Source organism: Chiroxiphia lanceolata, chromosome 7 (genome assembly GCF_009829145.1).
Source record: "Chiroxiphia lanceolata isolate bChiLan1 chromosome 7, bChiLan1.pri, whole genome shotgun sequence".
Lineage (NCBI taxonomy): Eukaryota > Metazoa > Chordata > Aves > Passeriformes > Pipridae > Chiroxiphia > Chiroxiphia lanceolata.
This window is the reverse complement of record NC_045643.1, coordinates 28,233,490-28,253,988: the sequence shown is the minus strand read 5'-3', so window position 1 is coordinate 28,253,988 and position 20,499 is coordinate 28,233,490. Positions and strand designations below refer to the sequence as shown.

General features: G+C 45.5%; 1 protein-coding gene across 8 annotated transcripts in view; it reads right to left on the bottom strand.

Moving 5' to 3' along the window:
• Positions 1 to 6,685: 6,685 nt before the first annotated feature.
• Positions 6,686 to 20,499, bottom strand: part of SLC15A2 (solute carrier family 15 member 2) — a 70,048-nt gene continuing 56,234 nt past the window's right edge. For all 8 annotated transcript variants that reach the window (XM_032692649.1, XM_032692657.1, XM_032692656.1 and 5 more), the window contains one exon: positions 6,686 to 19,686. In XM_032692649.1, coding sequence (XP_032548540.1) covers positions 19,510 to 19,686 — 177 coding nt within the window. In that variant the 3' untranslated portion in view covers positions 6,686 to 19,509. The remainder of the gene's footprint in view (positions 19,687 to 20,499) is intronic.

The window sequence follows — 20,499 nt, the reverse complement described above, 5'->3', positions numbered from 1 at the left end:
GTAAGCGATGAACAGCTGCTATGCTTTACATTTCCCATGGTGACAACAATAAATTGCAGCCGGTGTGCAGAGCAGCCACTTCTGGGGAGAGAGAGGGGTTGGGGGAGCTTGTTCTGATGTGGGGGATTTATTTATGGACTATTTACTTTATTTCCTCCTGGGGTGTCCTCTCTCTTCTCAGTCTGAACTACAGCTCTGTGCTGGCATTGCCAAGGGTCCCAGAAGCCACTTTGCAAGGGCTTGCCAAGGGAGCCAGTGTGCAAATGGCTTTGGGAACCTTCTTGGTTCGGAGTCTCTTGCCCATCACCTCGACATCATTTACTACTTTATAAATATTTAAAGATCTCATGTACATGTGCACAGCCTGCTGCAGCAAAATTTCCCCCCAGCACAGCTGGGAGGAGACACCAGTTTATCCCAGTGACATGCTGGGATCAGGCAGCATAGCTGTGTTTCACCACGGGTCCAGTAGTGGCTGTCACCTGCCCTGTCCCATCATCTCCATTCCCAAGTGAAAGGTAACGCACCCAAGACCGTTATGTCCCTGTGTCAGAGTCACCTAAACTCATCTGTCACTACCTCCCGTTTTTCTTTCCTCTTTTATCCTGTTGTGCTGCTGGAGCAGCACTGGCAGCCACCACCATTCAGAGCTTTTCCTTCATTTCCCTGTATGTTTTTAGAGGGCCTTTAAAACCACAAACATCAATTATCACTGCAGAGTTTTCATCCCACTCAAGGGCACAATAAGCAATGCAAATGGCACAAATAAAGTGTTTGATACTTAATGATCCCACACTGGATGGGGAAGATGTGCTCTTGAACAGGAGTAGCTTTCTCAAGCCAGTGCAATGCAGAAGGACCTCTGCCTCTCATAACTAACTGAGCCCTAATGATTTTCCTTTATCATCCAAAATGAAAACGAAGGATTTAAGGGAGGTTTTATTGCAGCACTGTGGATCTTTCTATTCATTTTTTATTCCCCACATTAAAAGCTGTGCTTTGACTTGTCCTTCTGAAGCTGCCTCTCCCTGGTGTTGCTGCTGCTTTTGTAATTCTGTCCCTTTGCCTCTGAGGACTGGAAAACAGACGCTGCAGCTCATGCAGCCTCTGCCAGGAGCAAAGGTGCCCAAACTGTCCCCATTAGCCACACTGTCCTCCAAGAACTTATGGATTTGGGTATTTCAAACCGGGTGCGAATTACCAGGGTTGCACAGGCACCAAGAGGGAGGTTAGCCCAAGGCACAGGGGGAAAGCTCACCATCCCCAGCTCTCATGAGGATGATGGAAATGCCAGAAAGGACGAGGGCAGAGCAGATCTTGAAGCAACAATGCTTCATTCCCTCCAGCTGGAGGGGGGAGGGCAGTGATTTGGAATGAGCTGCTTGCTTGCCCTGGCTCCCTGGAAGCAAAGACCACTGGCCCCCTCCCTGGCACACTCATGCACCAGCTGCAGGGTGCATATTTAACAGGGAGAAGAAAGGGAAGACTTGTTTTTGCCAAGAAAACACCCAGGATGTGTACTGCATGCACCTTCCCCTGTGCTGAGCCCTCTGTTCAAGCAGAGGCACTGAGTAAAGGAAAGATGGCAGGATGGGAGAAGCACTGAAGGAAATCTTGCAGTTGAATCATTCTGTAAATGGCAATGGCTCAAATCACTGTACAGCTCTTTCTGGCCATTTGATGTAATTAAGGCTGGGCTCTGAGGTGCCATCTCAGCCCCACGACACATTCCAAATTGCTGCTCCTCTGCAAAGCTGCCTTCAGAGCTGTCCTTGAGACATCAGCAGAGGGGTTAATTGGAATCGACAGGAAAATTGGCCTCTGGAGGGAAAAATGTGGATGCTGGATGTGTGCGAGCCAGTGGGAATGGAGCCATGCTGCTGCCAGGGCCCTGATATCCCCTTGCACAGTAGCAGTGGGTGCTGGCACCCATGAGACCAGTGACTCCACGTCCAGCCCAACCTCAGCTGCCTTCATTCCAGCTGCCTTTGTCCCAGCAGCCAGAGGCAGCCCAGACACCAGCGTGGAAATCCCACAGGCACCAGTGCCGCTGAGCTCACGCAATTACCCCGTGCCCAGGGGCAAGGCTGAGGATGGATTTGGCCCTTCCAGCTACCAGCCCTCCAAATCTGGCATTGACACTGAGCTCAGTACCCAGGTGCTGGGAGGATCTTAAGGGGGATAAAAGCAGACCTGGAGCCCAGCCACTGGGCCACCTCCCTCCTTCCTCACCCTTGAACAGGGCACCAGCTGCTTTGCAGAGTTGTGGACTCCTGTGATTTTTCTAGGTATTTCTCGTCTCCTTTCATGCCATTAATCACACTATTTCAATTAACAGACCTGAACCACTGAGCAGACCTGTCCTGCACTAATGTGTTATTAATTGGGTCAGGTTGGATGGCAGCAATATTGAGTGCCAGGCAGCTCCAAGCTTTCATCTCCTGGTCCAGGCTTGTTTCATTTATCTAATCACCTCCCCAGTGCCACAGGGGCCCTTGTCACTTTTTCCTTCTCCACCCATCTTCGAGGTACCCTGATACACTTTCTGCATTGCCTGGTATCAACTATATACTGAAGAGAGTCGTATCTAAGTCACAGTACTCTCCCAAGAAAAATCAATGATTGTTTACATTACTATCCTACAATCTCTATTTTAAAGTAATTCATGGCAGAGCTGTGCTATTAATTTTATTAAGTCATTAATAGTGGGCAGATATTATTCTGCTCCATTGATCCCAAGTTGACGCAATTACCACTTACAAAGCTTACACTGTATGGCTGAAAATTTCAATTCTGTTTGCAACCAGAAGCTGTACATTAAAAATGTGCCAAGCCAGATGCTGGTGGTGGGACTTGGGGAAAGTTGATTCAAAACAAACAAGGAACTGCCCAAATATTATAACTTCCACCCTTTTAAAGCAGAAGTACAAAAATCAGCCTGGAACCCAGCCTTTCCCAAATGGCCCCTGCCTAAGGGAGGGACAGATACTGTCCTCAAACCTCCTGGATCCTATGATTCACAGAAAACTCATCATCATGGATTATTGGTTCACTGAAACAGCCTCTGATGTGAATGGGAAATTTTATAGGTGAAACTAAGTTTAGCTCTATCTGCACAGAAAACATATCAAAAGCCAGGACAGGCCCATGACCAGCTAAGTGTGCATTGCACTCTGCTTACAACGGATGAATTTAAGTCAGAGGCCTCGGATTTCTTTCCCTCTTCTCTAGCTAAAAAAATTATATGATCAACTTCACTCAGTTAAAATGGTTGTTCCACATTATAAACCAGCAGCCTTGTCTCCCGCGCAAAATAAATAAATGAAAAAATAAATTATGTGCTTAACTCTCCACAACTGAGAGATGTTCTGCAGCTGGGAAGCTCCTCAGGGTGGCTGCATGGTGCTGGAGGAGGGTGTGTGCTAACGGCTCTGTAAGCTGGGATGCAGGAGCAGAATCCCTACTGTTTGTCTGGGATGCTCCTTGCTGCCCATCTCCTGGTGCCAGCTTCCAGCAAGCTCAGCCACTGAGATTCCCTAGGGAGGGATGCTTAGGGGAGCATCCCTGAGCCTGGCACGTGATCTGCCCCTCAGTGGGGCGTCTGGGTGACAGAGGAGCAGGTACAGCAACTTTCCAGACCCAGCGGTTCTTACGCTGGTCAGAAACAAAGCTGTTTGCAAGGTGGTGCTGAAACAGAAGTTCAGATTCATGAGCATTTTTGCTATTGAAAGGGGTGATTTTTAGCATTTCCCCTGCCTTGTACTTTTTAAACCATTTAAACCACATGGCCATGTGGGTTTTTTGACCCTTTAGGAGAGTGGACTGTGCTTAAAGCTTCCTCTTCCAGCAGGAACTGGGCTGTGAGCAGCAGGAGCAGCACTACCTGTCTGCTATAGAGGTGTGGGGAGCCCAGAGCACAGACCAAGCCTGCAAACAGCTCTCTCCAGGCAGACCAGATGCACATTGGCCCAAGTGCCTTTCCTAGTGCTCGACACTCTTTACCAGGGGGTAAGTTATAAGCAAATCCTTCCCCTGCCTCACCATCCAGACAGCTCGAAGTCTCTTGGAAACTCTGGTAGAATTTGGCTCATCAGCGTATCAGGATCTGTTTTATTTTATCTGCCCGCACAAGCCTGCATGCAGGGATAGATCAGATTAACATGACTGATGAAAAACATCCTCCTCTTTATCCCCTCTGACAGCAGCAACCATTTATCAACAGTCTGAAGACAAAGTTTTCTCAGCCATAAGTTTTCTGCCCTGAGGGTTTGTTGTTGGTTTGTTGTTTTGTTTGGTTTTTTTTTTTTTTTTCCAGTAGAAGTTTATTTTTGCTTCAAGAAAAATCACAACATTTTGATGGAAGATTTTTCAGCCATCCTTATGCATTAGACATGGTGGTAGACAGGCTTGGCACATCAACATCTGCTCCTTCTCACTGGATTGAATTTAATATCTGGTGTATGAGTGCTAACCCTCCCCTGGAGCTTTGTTGGAGTCAGCTCAGTGAGATGGCTGGAGAGAAGAAAATAGCTCCTTTTCTGAGGGTTTCCAAACACTTTTCCATAGTGACCCTCTCATCATTTTATCCCCTTTTACAAAACTAACTTCATAATGCCCTCCAATGAGGCTTTGGGGAGGACAGTGCTATAAATTGCAGCCCAGTGAATCTGCTACTCACTGCTGCTAATATACTGCATTTATCCTCACTGCCACAGAGGCTGTGGCAGCCAAAAGAGGAGAGAAGGAGAAAAGTAATTACTTCTCGCTCAGCTTGTCACCAAATCCTTTCATCAGCCCTCTCACGTCTTTCTTGGCTGCCTGAGTGACTTGCCAAGCTCTGCTGTGCCAGTGGTGGATTCAGTGGTGCTGGCATAATGGGGCATGAGGATGGGGAAGGGGTTGGGTGACATGGGCACTGGGAGCCCCCTCAGTGTCTGGCAGGCCGCAGGCTGCCCATTCATGTGCATCAAGTCTCACCAGCCCAAACCACTGCCCCTTGAATGCCATTAGGATCTCCTGATCAAAATGTGGGTTTGTTTCAGCCAGGAAATTTTATCCCAAAAGCATCCCCTGTGTGGAGTGAGGGAGAAAAGAAGGGGTTTCCTCCAGGTTTTGGTTTTTTTTTTCTAAATACCCTTCAGTTGTTAAAGAGCCTAATCTCCTGGAGAGGACTTAAACTCCATATCTTCATTCAGCAGTGTGGATCAGCCAGACACTGAGCTAAAAGCAAAGCTACTGAGTCATGAAATGAACCCAAAATTAGGCCAATTTGCTGGTTGGTGCTGAAGTTCCCAGGAGCAGCAACATCTTCCTGAGACCTGAAACTAGGTGGGATATCAACAGCCCTTGCCTAGGGCATGTATTAAATTGAAAACAAATATTTTGAACAGAATCTGATGGGCCATTTTTCTGATTTTCTTCACGTCCTGCAAGATCAAAGAAAAGATGAACAGCAAGGGCCATTTACCTCCGAGGAGGTGGTGGATGATGTGGGGACCACTGGTGATGCAGTGAAAGTATTCCACTTAACTGGCCCAGCACTGTCTTCATTGGGCTGTCATGCACTGAAACCAGTGTGCCATGTGATAAATTTGATGCACTTCACACTGAAATTGATGCATCACCTTTGGAATCAAATTTATCATCTCTTCTGTCACACTCCATATAGTGGATCAGTCACCACCTCCTGAATTAAAATCTTCATGTGCAGTTCGCATCACACCATAAATCAGGCCAAAATGGAATTAAATGCATTGTATGCTAAGAACTCATTCATCACACCATAAATTAAACATGGGACAAGCCTTTTAGGCTGGATGTGCCCAGTTATAGACTGCAGAGTCCACTGGGGGAAACATGACACCACTGACATCACTGAGGGCTTGGTCATTAATTTCAGTTAACTTTTTAATCTACTGTTTACTGGATCCATCTCTGTCCTGGACCAACACAAAACTTGGGTACCCAGAAACTTCTGCTGTCAATGACTCTCCTATTAAACCATCCACATGTCCCACTTGGAGGTTTAGGCAGGAGCCTGGAGGAGAGATGCAAATCAGACCCCTACCCTGCTCCTGCATGGGAAATGGCAGCAAGAGGCTGAGAGGGCTTTGCAGCCCTTTCTGGCAGCCAGTACAGTGTGGGACACACACACATAGCACCTCTTGTCCTCAAAGGACTGTGTGCCAAGGAATGGCCAGGCTCAAAGTGTATCAACATCCTTTTTGCTGGAGGGGAGCATCCTTCTCCTAAGTTCTCAGCAGAGCTGCACAGGGCTGGCCATGGCTACAGGAACTGTTGGATGCCTGACCCCCCTTTTGCAGTCTTTGGACTTCTAAGAAACAGGAAGCGGAAAAAAACCCCAGGCTCAGGGATACATGTGCTGTCAGAACATCCCAAGCAGTTCAGCCCTCGGCAGCAGGTGTGTGACAAATGGAAACAGGAGCACAGAGCAATGGATACCAGCTGCTCAAGGCCAAAGCTAGGAACTGAGGCAAAGACACAACTTCAGAAATTCTTATCTAAAACCAGATACTATTTTATCCCTTTTCTTATCTATGTTAATTTTTGCTTTTTTGACAGCATCTCCCTGTGTGCTCTCACAGCACGGCCCCATCTCAGGTCCCCAGGGAAAGGTGGGACAAACTTCCATTTGAAGCACAATGCAGTCAGATACATCCTTGGATCCAATCCATAGTCTTTCCTTTTATTTTCGTATTCATCTGGTCCTCTCAAAATCTGCTCAGGAGCAATTAAAGCCTGTCAGCTAGAAGCTGATGCAACTTCTATTTAATTAGCCCAGCAGCCAATAAAGATCTCATTCATCAAACTCTCACGGAAGGTGTGGCAGTGGAGGGGGGGATTTGTCACTTCTTCCCTAGATCCAGATGGCTGTGGAGCATCTATCAGTGATCCGATCACACGCATGGACTCATGTGCACATCTGAGGAGACCGAGCAGCTGTGATACTTCTGTCCAGAAGGCAGTTATGGGAGGAATCAGTGCAAGACTGTCCCAGGTGCTGTGGTAGCAAGTCCTGTTGGAAGCTCAGACTCCAGATCGCGACTAACCTGGGCAGAGAGTGACCCTGCTGGGATGAGCAGCTCTGGGGGGCTTTTCGTCTTCTGACCCATTTTGGTGCTCTTCTCAGCAGCATGAAAAGGCAGAGATGTGTAAGGAAGACCGAACATCAGCAGGATGAATTGGGGAAGAGGCCTGAAAAAAGGAGTTTACCCCATAGCTGCTGCTTTGCCCTAGGAGGGGTTTAAGAGCCCCCCTCCCTGTCTGCCACACTGAACCTAAACATAACAGAGTTTGCAAAGCAGGAGATGGGAAATCAGATACTGATGGATCCCAGCAAAGTTTTGGGGTGTTCAGCATGCCAGAGAAAGTCTTTGGGGTGACACCCTCTAGGCTTGAAAGCTTCCCCTTAAATTAACTGTCAGGGTATCAAATACTTGCCTGACCTTGCCCTGCCAGACCATCTAAGCAGGACACCTTTGGGCTGAGCTTTTTCCAAAGACTGGGTAGGGTGGCCAGGAGGATTGGGGGAATGTAAATCTGTACCCACAAGGTCACTGTGCTGGCTTTGCATCATGAAAAGGGGTTTCACCAGCTCAGACCTGCTCCTGCAGGAGCAGGTCCCTGCGGGAATCACTCGCCAACACTGTTTGCAGCCTCACCATCACAATTCACTGAACTGAAAAAAATAAATCTGCTATCACAGGACAGTTCATAGATTACAAACATGAGTGATGGTATCTTTATAATTAATGATTATGAGAAAGCAGCTTAATAGTTTGGTTCCTTATGACCGGCTTGATTTGCAATACATGGCAGTTGGTGTAAGCAAAACAGGTAACTGGAGCCAGTTTACCCTTGGTGTGTCCAACTGGTCGCTCCACTTCACAAACTTGCATGTAAGCGTGTTTTTTCACAAAGCCATAGCCCCAAGAGCAGAAGAGGGCTGCAGATGTAACCCCAGCAACAGCCACATTCCCAAGATGGGAGATACTTGGGGGTGAAATGATGAGCAGTTTCTTGCTGCTGCCCCACACATCTGCAAGTTGCTATTGTCAGCAATCTCCCCTGGTATTTGCAGAGAAAATGCCTGTGCTCGGGTCAGAGCCCAGAGCCACGCATCTCCTCAGTAGTTATTAAGGGGAACATCATAGCTGGCATATTACTGTGATTGATGCTGTATCAATCAACTGGAAAAGTGTTAAGCAAGCCTTAAAAAGAAGTGAGATGAAGGCTTAAATACCAGGCTAAGATGTCCATATTATGGGGATTATTCCAAGATTGAAAACACGTGTGCAGAGATGCTGACATACACAGCTGTGCCCCTCTCCCTGCTGCTCCATGCTGGACACGCTGCTTCCAAGGGAAGTGAGTAATGAGTGCTTGCATTGCAAATGGCGATGGGCAATTAGCAGAGGGCACATTCAAACCTGTATGCAGTGCGAGTCTGTGGTTTACTGCTTATCAAATAAAATGTAACGAATAAACACTCTCTACTAACACCTTATTTCAAGCCAAGCTGTGGTGCTTGCATGCTTTTATTCTCTTTCATCAAGTCTGGTTTGATTTGGCTTATTATTGTTTAAGATCAATATGATACGCTACACTCGGAGTTGCCAACTTTAGTAATTTTTGCTGGTGTGACATTTGGTATTTCAGAACTCAGGCAGGGGGCTCCTTTTTTAGGGAGAGCCTCAGATTTTCTTGCATTAAAACAAAAAGTTTGTGGCCAGATCAGTTGTGGAGAAATTTATGTGTGGCATTCAGTTTCTCATATTCAAAAAGCACATAAACAAACAAACAAACAGAAACCTTCCACAAAACCAAACTCAACCAAACAAAAAACAAAAAACACACCCCAAACCAAAACAAACCCTCAAATGTGTTATCTTATAATCATCTGTGATTTTTCAAACACTAAGCCCTTGGGGAACACAACTCACAGATTTTCTGCCAACAAAGGGTGATTTTTCTTGAGAACAAATTCACTTCTCATCTCCAAAGCCAGGCCCACACACCAGTGAATTCCTGTATTGTGAGTGCAAAGCCACGGTCAGAAACCACAGGACAGGGATGGCCCTGTGCCCAGCATGTGCTCCAGAGGCTTCACACTTTCTTTTAGTCTCTAGTCTGGTGCTGTGTTTTCTCCCAAAAGATGCCCGATTCCCCCAGGGAACGCATCGGGCTTTCCCATGGGGTGTAGTACCCTCCTTGCTGTACCACCAGCCATCTACACCAGAAACAAACTTCCCATGCAGAAACTGGTGCTTCAGCCTTTTCTGTGCCCTTTACCCTGTGCTCAGACCTGGACTGAATGGAGAGGAAGCTGCTGAAGTGCATGGATGTATTTTACCAGTCTCAGGACCTGGACTGAATGTTTCCCTGTGATGTCTCCAGTACTTTACAGAGGACAAAATCCAGCATGTCCTTCTGGATTTCTCTTTTCCAAGGAGACTCAAGGTGGTCTCTTTGCTCCCATGTTTGTGCTCAGAAAGGACCTAATAGCACTTAAGTCTGAACAGACACAGCAAGCTCAGGGCTGGGAGAGAAAAACCACTCCTTTTGCCAGCCCTTCATGTTAAGCATCTATATTTAAAATGACTACATACGTCTGTATTTAAAATGACTACATAAACTAAGAAATTAATAACAGGCCTAAGGGCTTTACCAGGCAAATCTGATTTCTTCTTAGGAGAACTGAGGGAATAAAGCTAAAAAATTTGCTTTGAGGATGAGATTTAATTCAAAGTGCCAGTGTTAGTTCTTCTACTGCACTTGTAGGTTTAGAGAGTAAATCTGTTTGCTAGCAAACAATTGTCTTAAACAAGATCATCATTAATCCTGAATTCAGCTGTCAAAAGGACTGAGACTTGCAAACTAAGAGGGAACAAGAAAAACCTGGTAATTTGTCTGTTAAATATTTGTAAACTGTCATATCAATAATGGATAATAAGAAAATTTTGAGCCTCCAGAGCTGATGCATAACACAAAGCTTTGCTGTATTGCACCTAAACTATTATCAATTGCACATTTATTATAATAATAGATGAAAAGCTTCCCAGCTGAAAAACAAGATCAATTTGAGTTCAAGCTGTTTGGACATATTCTAAATGTTGTAATTAAAATGCAGCATGAATGTTCCTTAAAAAAAAAAGAAAAGAAGAATAGTCCTGCTACAATTATGCCATCCAGCCTTGACTCAGTAACCTGACCCTGAGAGAAAAAAAAAAAAGGCAAAACTATATTTGTGTCCAGTCAGACATTTCTCATCTTCAGGGCTTGCTGCACAGCCTGAGCTAACACAGCTTTTCCTGTAGAGTTAGGATCCAGCCCAGGTTTGAAGATTTGATGCAGGGGATCAGCCTAGATTGCACTGACCCCCCCATGCAGGTCAGGATTTGATTAGAGTCCAGCCAAGAAACCCGGCTGAGCTCTATCTTGCTGCAAAGGCAACTGTAGTTTATGGTGGAAAAAAACCCAAGCAACTGTAAAAAGAGATAAGCCACCTGTGTGAAAGGTTTCACTCCTGGAGCAAGTGCCTTGGGGACAGAAATGGTCAGAGTAACATTTTCCCCACCACCATCCCCACAGTGTTATCACACACATCAAAACAAGACTCTGGCCTCACACAGCAATTAGAGACTCAGGGACACTTCCCAGGAGCTGCCTGCCACCCTGGAGAATTGGGCTCTTCTTTTGTTCTGATAAAGAAGTGACTAGTGAGCTACAGCAATCTCCCAGTAGCTCTCCAAATAATTATGTTCTCTTATGTCTTTTAATCATAAGCCTCATGAGGCTCATAATACCACATGTGCAATCCAAATTAGCCCATCAGCTCAGTTTATCAAAGGGATCTAAATTAATCCCAGTCTTTGATGGAGACAGGATTGGTCAAAGTCCACCTTAATGATTTTCTAAGTTTACTTAGCTTGTGGATCTGGGGCATGAAAGGCACTTGGACTCCAAGCACAGCATTGATAACAGGAAGCCACGGGCAGGAAGACAAAATTGGCAAGAACTTGACAGTCTGAATCAAAAGAAACCACAGCAAAAACGTGGAAGCGGAGAGTGGAGACTGAAAAGGCAATATAAACCCCATGATTGGTGTCACCACAAGTAATATCATGAGACTGGTAAAATAAACTGTTGGAGGCAACAGCTCCCGTGGAGTGGCTATGGTTACTCTGAGAGACCCACTAAGGAGGGGGCCAGAGCAGATGAACCCAAGGAAATGAAGAGCCAAAGGAAAGTAGGCACAAAGTGGCAGATCTGCTCTGACCTGGCAGCATCCCATCCCAGCCAGAGAAGGATGCATTAAGCATGAGAGCATACCTTTATGTGGAAAAGTCCCTGCTCTTCCCTAACAAGCTGAAAAGAGGCTCAAAACTTTCAGAGATGAACAGGTTCAGTCTAGGGGCACTGAGATGACTCCTCTGCTCATTTTCATCCCAGTAGGATAGTGGGCCCCAGAAGGTGTAATACAGTGTCATCAGCTAAGAAATGCTGAGCAGACTGAAGCAAAAACCCAAAGGAAGGAGCCCGAATCCCTGGCTTCAAGGGATGCTGAACAATGGACAGCTTTAGGACCATAGGCTTCAAAGGTAAGGGTTTTAAGGAAAAGCTAAAAGCCCAGCCATCTCCAGAAAAGTGAGAGTTGACAGAAGACTGAGCAGTGTTTCACTGCATAGCTGTGAGTGATAGATGTGAATATAGGAAAAAAAAAAAGAACTTTGCTAGACAAAACCCAGCTGGTTATGAAGCTCTCAATGGCTTTTAATAGTTTTCAGCTCAAACAGAAGAGGGAACTCAGAGCCTGCATTACAGAAGCTTGAGGAGTGCTGTGGGCTTTGGGAAATGGAGCATGAGCCCTTTGGTTACAACCAGCATGCAAAAAAGGATGGTGTAAAGAAGGAACAAAGAAATCCTCCAGTAGGGATGTAAAGGACTATGCTGGCACCATTAGTGCAGAAGGATTCTTCACGTCACTGTCAAAGTTTTGGCAGAAGATGGATGGACCACCTGCCTGCAAACAGGCAAGGCCATTTATTTATTTTATACAGAGAGTGCAGGTGCTCAGGACAACCTTTGAGGGGGAAAAAGAAAGAAAACCAGTGATATTAGCTCCAAAAGTAAATCCACAACCAGCAGATACCAAAGGGTAAAATGCAAACATTACCCAGGCTGGCTAATCCCCACAAAGGTTAAAAATCTGTCAAATCCTTGGTTTCGTGAGGGATGTGCACTTTGGAGAGGTGGGGGACCTGAATTTGAGGAGATCTTCCAGGAAGGTGCTCATGGGTGGGCAGAGTAAGAGAGTCCCTTGCTCCAAGGCAATGCTGAGATGATGGGACTGCACAGCTCCCTTGGCCAGCCCTGGAGTAACAGGGCAGCTAATGACACTGGCTGTGAATGAGAAGGGGGGGGGGGGGGAAGCAAATGAAATACACTCTAGGGAAAGACTGAACTTTCTTCTCTTTCCTGTGTAGATTTTGTGCTGTAAAAAGTGTCAGGAAGCAAAGCTGGCACAGAGAGCCCACAATTGGCACACAGATGGGCTGGCCAGTGCTCAGAGCTGGGAACTGCAGCCCCCAGAGAGGCATCTGAGCATCCGCTGGCCTCTGCTGAGCTGAGGGCACAGCAGGAGCTGGACTGCACGGCCTCACATGTGGGGCGCCACCGCGATTGACTGCAGTTTGACTTTTTCAAAGGCAGCAGCTCCTGGTGCCTGATGAATTCCTGCTGGCCTGCTTCACCTCTAACTTGGGCAGGAAAACCCCATATTGGCACAGTACCTTTGAGAGGTTTCTTTCTTTGGTGAGGACAGCATGAAGGTACGAGGGCCTACTCAGAGAGTGTTTTGATGCACAGGTTAAACAGAGCAAAAGCCCAAACAAAGGCTCCCAGTAGTTCCAAGCAAATTCGGGTAGAGTCAGAGCTCTAATCAAGCAAATTCACTTCCATTTGAAGAAACTTCATTTGTGAGCAGGTATATAACACTGTAAGATCTTGGAGATGCCAGTTACCTGAGACCTGGTCAGTGGGGATGGGCAAGCAGACACAGAAGGAGCAGAAAGTGCCCCGCCATGGGTGAGCAGCACCAGCACAGGTCCCTGTGTCAGGAGGAGCAGCCCTGCCCAGGCACACAGACTGCTGCTCCTTGACCAGAAGATTCAGAAGCTGAAGCCTGGCAGCATATGGTAATACACAGTAGCAACACAGATCTCTCAACAAAACCCTGACATTGGCTTTTAAAGCTTGACCATCCCTTGTCAAGCCTGGGACGGCCACAGAGCACAAATGGACACCCCATGGCTGGTAACAGACGTGTCTCAGTACAGAAGTCTCTGTGGCTTGACTTGGTACAACACAAGGGCTGACTGTAGTCAGCTAACTGGGTACAGGAGAGATGAGAGGGAGATTCTGGATAACCCCTGTGCTCTGAACTGACTTGCCTATATAAGATGTGTCAGGCCATACGAGGCTGTGACAAGAAGCCAGAGCCAAAGCAAGCCAGGGCAGATGCCCTGTTACCAACCACCCAGTCATTTGGCTCTGCGTGGTTTCTGCCCAGACACAGCATTCCTGTGGGTGAGCAGCTTTTCTAGATGTGGAAAATTGGGCAGCATTACCCAGGACAACTCCCAAGAAAACACTGTTGCTGGCAACAAGGAGGCTGCATGAGAGGAGGAATAAGCAAGGTGCTGAGGGCTGGCAAAGTCATCTGTGAGAAGTCTGAGTGACTTCTGGGGAAGAAAGACCAGCATATGGGACAGAGGGGGCTGACTGCTAGTGAAAGGAGTCATTTGGAGCTAACTTGGGAGTCTGCAACAAGAGGAAAACCCAGCTGCAGCCTGGGAAGGGTACATGGCTTCAGCAAGTGAGTTCAGTGTCTTTTCTTTACACACATGGGTTGATTGAACAGGACAGGCCAAGCAGACTGAACAACATATGCAATGAAATAAAATAATCTTAAAAGGGATGTTTGCTTGATTTTTGTGTCTTCATCTTGGTTGCCAGTTGCCATGCTGCTGGATTCCAATTGTAGCTCCTCATTGCTCTGACTGCATTGCTAAATTCTGGTTTAGGTTTTTACTTTCTGTAAGCATATTAAAATTTTAATTAAGCACTAAGCCAGTGTTTTAGTTGGTTTTTGAGAATTCAGCTATTTATCTTGTTGATTACAGTTCTCTCAGGTCCTTAGTTGTGGCCTAAATTTAGAACAATTCTGACTGAGCCCTGCAGGATAACTGCTACAACTATTCATTAAAAATGAAGAGATCAGAGTTGATCAGCCAACTGTGGGAGGCTGCATCCTGACAGTCTTCTGATCTATAGGTGCTAGAGCCAGGTTAATGTTGATCTGCTAGTAAAACACAGCATGGAGAGACCTTGGAAAGATAGAGCAGCTTACTAAGACACAACTTGTTTCATACCTTGTTGTCCACCTGAGATGGTGAGGAAGGAGGGATTTCAAGCAAAGCAATTCTTCTCCTTCATGCAATTTCCATAATGCAACATAAGCCCTTCTCAAGGCAAAATGTTTAAATGTCCCTATTTTTGTCTCTCTGGGGAGCACTTTTTAAGAGATGAATGAGGGTCCCTGCTTTACAAAGCACATGGGCAGCTCCCACAAGGAAGCAGTTCATGCTTAGCCAGTTTCATGTGAAATTTTGTGGGGTTTTTCCTAAACTGACGGAGAAATCCAAGGGCCCTACAACATCTACTCGTATGTGACAGGTTCATCGCACATGTTAATATGAAAGACTAGCTATCAACAGCTAGTGAATCCAGCTGTCAACATGCAAAACCCTGGCCAGATCTGTCAACATCTGGGACCAGACATCTCTTAAATGCCGTTTTAAAATTGTATCACAATAAGAAATGTAGTGATAATGAAATGCAGAGTCTGGTACCATCCAAAATTCAGCAGCTACGGTATTTGCCATGGAGCTGAACTCCCAAGTTTAAGCAGCTGGTGCTAGAAAGTGTTTCTTGTAGCTCAGCAAATAAATTCAACATAGAGAGAAAAGGAGATTATCCTTCTGTGTATAACCCTGACTAAAACTTGTTAATCATCTCTAATTGTAGCTCTCCCCCCTGTGCCAATCCCATCTGTAATACCCAATCAGCTGGTTTTTCTGTCCTAAGGGGAAGCCAAGGTGGTGGCTGCCATGGATGGTAGGGACATTGCTGGGAGCACAGCCACCTCCTCCTCCAGTCACTGCAGACCCACCGCTACCAGTCTTCATGCTGTTTTTTGCAATACTCTGGAATGATGAACCTGTTTTTCAAATCATGGGTGACCACCTCTCCCAATGGCCCTTCACCACCAGCTAGGAGAGCACTTTGCTGAAAGGTCTGAAGTCATTCTCTGTTTAATCATCTGAGCTTTCCACTTCTCCCATCTCACCTTCTCTCCAGCTAATTCAGTGTAAATTCAGCTGTTCACTGATGAATTGGAAAGACCTTGACCAAGCAGCCCTTTACTTCCTGCCCATCAGTCTGCAGCCTCCTTGCACAGTGTCTCAGGCCAAATCCAAGTACAGTGAAAACTTTTCCCTTCACTCGCTCACATTTCACTTTCACAATTAAACTCACACCCAGATCACTGCTCAGGAAACCATATCTTACACCAGGAAAAGCTCTAGTTCAGTCTACTTTGCCAGGCCCATTTGGGTATCCAGAGAGGAACCAGCTCCTGATCCAGGCTCCTGCTTCCCAGTCAGTACTGACAGCATACACCAGTTGCATCCAAGCCAGTCCCATGCTGTCCTCCCAGGACTCCTCTTCTGGAATCCTCTAAAACTCATCCTTTGGAATTCTGGGGCAATGGTGAAAGGGAGATGGAAGATATGAGAGATGCCAGTCCTTTTAGATGTACAGAGAAGCTTGCTATCTAAAGGCATTTAACAGAAAGAAGAGGTAAATTTAAGAACCCACAGCTGAGACCTTGTTCTGCTGAGTTTGAAATCTCATTTTTTTGCTTATCTCATGCAAAACTGGAAATAACACTGGCCACACTTCCAATCTGCTACAGGGAACAATGGTAACAACCAGTGCAAATGAAAGGAAATGTGCTGCACAAAAAATCTTTATCAGAAAGCACCCTCCAGAAAAACAGAGAAACGCACATAGTTCCAGAGTGAAGCCTGGAATCTCCATGAAGGCTTGTGCAGCAACACACCTACAGACCCTCACCACCTCTTTACTGTCCCTTAGCTGGAGATGGTAATTTCTGTAGGTCAGCTAGTGTGAGCTTTCCCTAATCTGCTCCAGGGCAAACTCCACCAGCAGCTGAGACTCTTCAGTGACAGGTGAAACTGGACTGGCAGAAGGCTGCTGTCTGTAGGAGGTCATAGAGCTTTACATATGCATATACTTTGGATTCTCTCTCTGATCCTAAATCAAATAACTGAGAGGAATAAGGAATATTTTTCTAAATTTGGGGGTTAAGAGCTGAGCCTTAACCTATCTCTGACATAGCTGTATGGAAGAAAAAAACAGAGGCCTCACTACTGCAGAGTCAGATCCAAAATCTTTGATCCAGTCTTGAGTCCACTGACAAGTGAAGAAAGGGCTCTGAGGACAGAGCTGTGGCTGTAAAACTGGAGAAGTGCTATGCTGAATGGGCTATTTTGCAACCTTCTTCAGCTACAACAGAGGCAGCTGGTCATTACAGCCCCCACTCTGCTCCTGGCTGTTTGTGAGCATGACTGGTGGAAATCCCTCCTCACTGCTGGTCCACTCCAAATAAATGGGTCTAATTTAGCAAAGCTACAGCTTAAACAGTGGGGAAGGATCATACCAGCAACCAAGCAGGCAGATCAGAGGAGGGCAAAGCTTCCAACAGGTCATGACAAGCAGGCGAGAAGTAGTAATTGTGTCAGCTGGAAGGAAAATGCGAACAGAGCCCCAGAGTCCCTCAAGCAAGCAATTTCTGGGAGGGGCTGCCGAAGCAGCCCCCAGCCTCATGTTAACACTTTATTTATAACATTGCCTTCCTGTTCATAACCTTCCCAAATGTGAATTGCAACTTTTCCTCCCCCCAGCATTATGGTGATAGTTTGGAACATGGAGATGTTTGGAAAGGGGCAATTTGGCATCAGGAGTCTAAAAAGCAGATACAGATGACATCCTAAATGTATCTTTTATGAGTTTGGAACATTTCCTTTAAATAAAGCTCAGAGTGTGTGACAGCTTCTGGTAGTGCTGCCAATAAGGAAATAAAACAAAAAAAATCAAGAAGTTCTTAGGCATATGTAGTCTCAGAGATTTGGATACCTTGCTTTCCCTCATGCCACTTCGAACTGCTTACCAAGTGCTTCCTAAGGAAAGTGCTCCAATAATTTTCAGTTGTCTCCTCACCACATATGCCCTCAAACTCCAACATACTTCCAAATTCTAGGCTTATAAAAAATTAAATGCTCCAATAATTCTAAATTGTGTTTGTTCAGTGTAACTGGAGCCTGGCCATTCCTTCAGTTTGGGGATTTTTGTTTGCAGTGGGTGAAAGAAGAAATGCTTTCTATTAGTGCTTCAAGTTGGAAGCTGGTCAAACAGCATCATGGCAGAATGATTCAGCAGCCTCTGAGCTGATTCACAGTGTATCATAAAATGGGATTAGGAAAACAACAATGCTTGGAAAAGAAAGAACGCACACAAAGAATCACAGCAGGAGAACAATACCAGAAAGGAACAGAGGGGAATAATCCTCACTTGGCTTCTGAGAAGCAGGTTGGATGACCTAATAGATGGCTTTCAATGCCCTTCATTCCCCACAGAGTCACAGGGTTCAGCTCCCTGGATCCAGCTACCACAGCTTAATAAATGGCTCTGCATTGACTGACCACATCAAGTGTTCCTGCGTGCACACCCACAGACTGTTCCCATTGATCAGAGATCATGATCCCCCTCTGGCAGAGGACCTTGATGCTATTTCACAGTGGGCAGGAGCTTGTGCAGAACTAGTGGTGGGATTCCATATAGAATAAGAAGGTGGGGAAACAATCTTAGGCTGTGAGTCTTCCAGTTAGAAACCAAAAAGCGGTGTTTTCTCAGTCTTACACAAGAAGACATACACACACATGGCAGCACATTAAAGGAGCACTGGTGACAAACTAAGTGTATTTCCTAGCACTGTCCTGAACAGGAATGAAATTAAACATGTATTTCGTGATCTGAATCAAAGTATTAGCAACCACCTAAGACCAATGCCAAGATGGAAGGGGAAAGCATAATTTAAAATCTATTCTCTGTGAACCTGAAGATCCTATTGACAACCTGGTTTTAAATTAGGCCATACCTGTTACAACTGCAACCTTGGAGTGATAGAGGAAGGCAGGGTTTCTCTCAGGAGTTTTACTAGATCAGCAATGGCTGAATTACTTCCATGCAGAACATAAAATCACAGCCTCATGCAATCGAGGAAAATCAAACAATTATATCACTATTCCAGTAAAATAGCTATATCTAAAATTTGGTAGAGAGACATAAAAATGAGGACGAAAAAGAAAAATCTCATATGCCATGGCCTCCTCTTGTAGACTGAAAAAATGATAAAGTGCATCCTTGTTTAACTCACCGCAGGATGCCTGGAATTTTATAGAAACTACTGCAACTTGTCTCCCAGTAGGGAATAACTGAAGTATGAGATAAGAAATCAACCATATCCTAACTTGAAGTGACAGATGCTGTAAAAGCAAATGTCCAATAATGGCTTAATGTATAGGAAGATGGCAAATAACTGTCTAGAATTCTGAAATAAGAAAGCGCAAACCAATTCTCTAATCACATCTAATCAAAGAACACCATCAATTGCTAAAAACTTCTAGGAAAAAATGGGTATTGGAGAGATGGTAGCAAGACTATCTTTGTCAGTAGTGTTTTGGGAATATTTTAGCCTGCAGAATTTAATTCCCTGTTATTACTTCCGAGCTGGAGGTGTAAATCATAAATCAGAACCATTCATAACATGCAATAATGGGATGAAATGCTCATAGGGAGAGTTACATGATGAAATCCTGTGGGACTGTGTGTAACCTTTACAGTCCTTGACGACAGCATTAAAAATTCTTCTGTCACTAAATCTATTCTTCCCTAACTCCTATACTAGGTTTTCTTTCTTCTCTCCTGACATCTCCAAATTTTTCTGTCATATGGCACTCCTTTCACTCTTCCTCCCTGCTGCCCTAAATATATGTTTAAGAGAAAATCATAGGAAAGCATTCCATACTTAAAAAGATGGGCAGGTTTCAATTTACACTGTAATTACTAATAAGGGCTTTTAATACCAGAGGAGCTCTCCCAGGGAGTTTTGCTCTGATTTCAGGACCCCCATTGTTTTTATAGAGGGCTATTTGGTCCCATTTATAAGGTGGCTACATTCTGTGTAATAAAGACTGCAATGTTCTAAAATAAAATAACACTGTCCCCACCCTTCTTTTACCCTTTCATAAGTGAGTTTAAAAAATAACCCCAACCCATCGTGTGTTAGAGCTTTGTTTTCTGAGTAACGAGACCAATCATGTTTCCTCTGCTTGAGGTCTCTCTCTTCTCTTCCTTTTCTTCTAGGTCCTCTGGATCCACACTGACATAGAAATATCCCATGATGGAGAAAATAATGCACACAGCAAAGAGGAGAACAGTGAACAAGACAAATTCAGCCCACTAGGAAAGAAAAAAGAACAGTAAGTCAGGAGACCCCAGACTCTCAGTCCAGAGGATATCTCTGCACTTTCAAGTGCTTTTTCAAGAGCTGGGTGAAAATTACTTTTTAGTTTTCAAAATGGCTCACAAGATAGAAACTTTCTCATCCTGTTTTCTAGTAAATGCTTGTACACATAATGTAATTATGAATATGTGATATACCTTGAAATAAACCAGTTAGATTGAGCTGGTTTAATTAAATCTTTTCTTGCAAGTCTGTCCTGACTAGAACATACCTACCTGGGCTTTTTGCCCAGAAGATGCTTTTGGGAGAGGCAGCTTTGTGTTAGCCAGAAATAATCCCCAGCTCACGCTTTCATGGCATCATCCCAGAAGGCTGATAGCCTGAATTAAACTACCTCTGCAACACAACCTCCCCACATAATCCTGATCTCAGGGGTGCCACAAGGCAGCTGGCCTGGAAGGATTCCCAAGCAAGACCCTGGAGGAGGCTGAGTGCCCACTGGTCTAGTTGTTCCTGGTAAGTAACTCAACGTGTGGCCGGCATCGTGTCCAGGCTCCAGGTTCAAATCCAGCCAGCTTGCCTAGAGCTGAGCTTCAGCAACCTTATCACAGTGCAGGTCACTGCTATTTACTGCCACTGGCAGGCTCAGGGAGGGCCACTGCACCCCAGGGCAACACTGCTGAGGGGCACACAGAGCACAGGCTGGGAGGCAGCTCGGGGGGGGCTACCATCCCTCAGCTGCAGGAGCTGGGTCTGTGCAGGGAAGCTGAGCCTCCAGGACACAGATGTCCAGAAGCACCAGAAGCCTG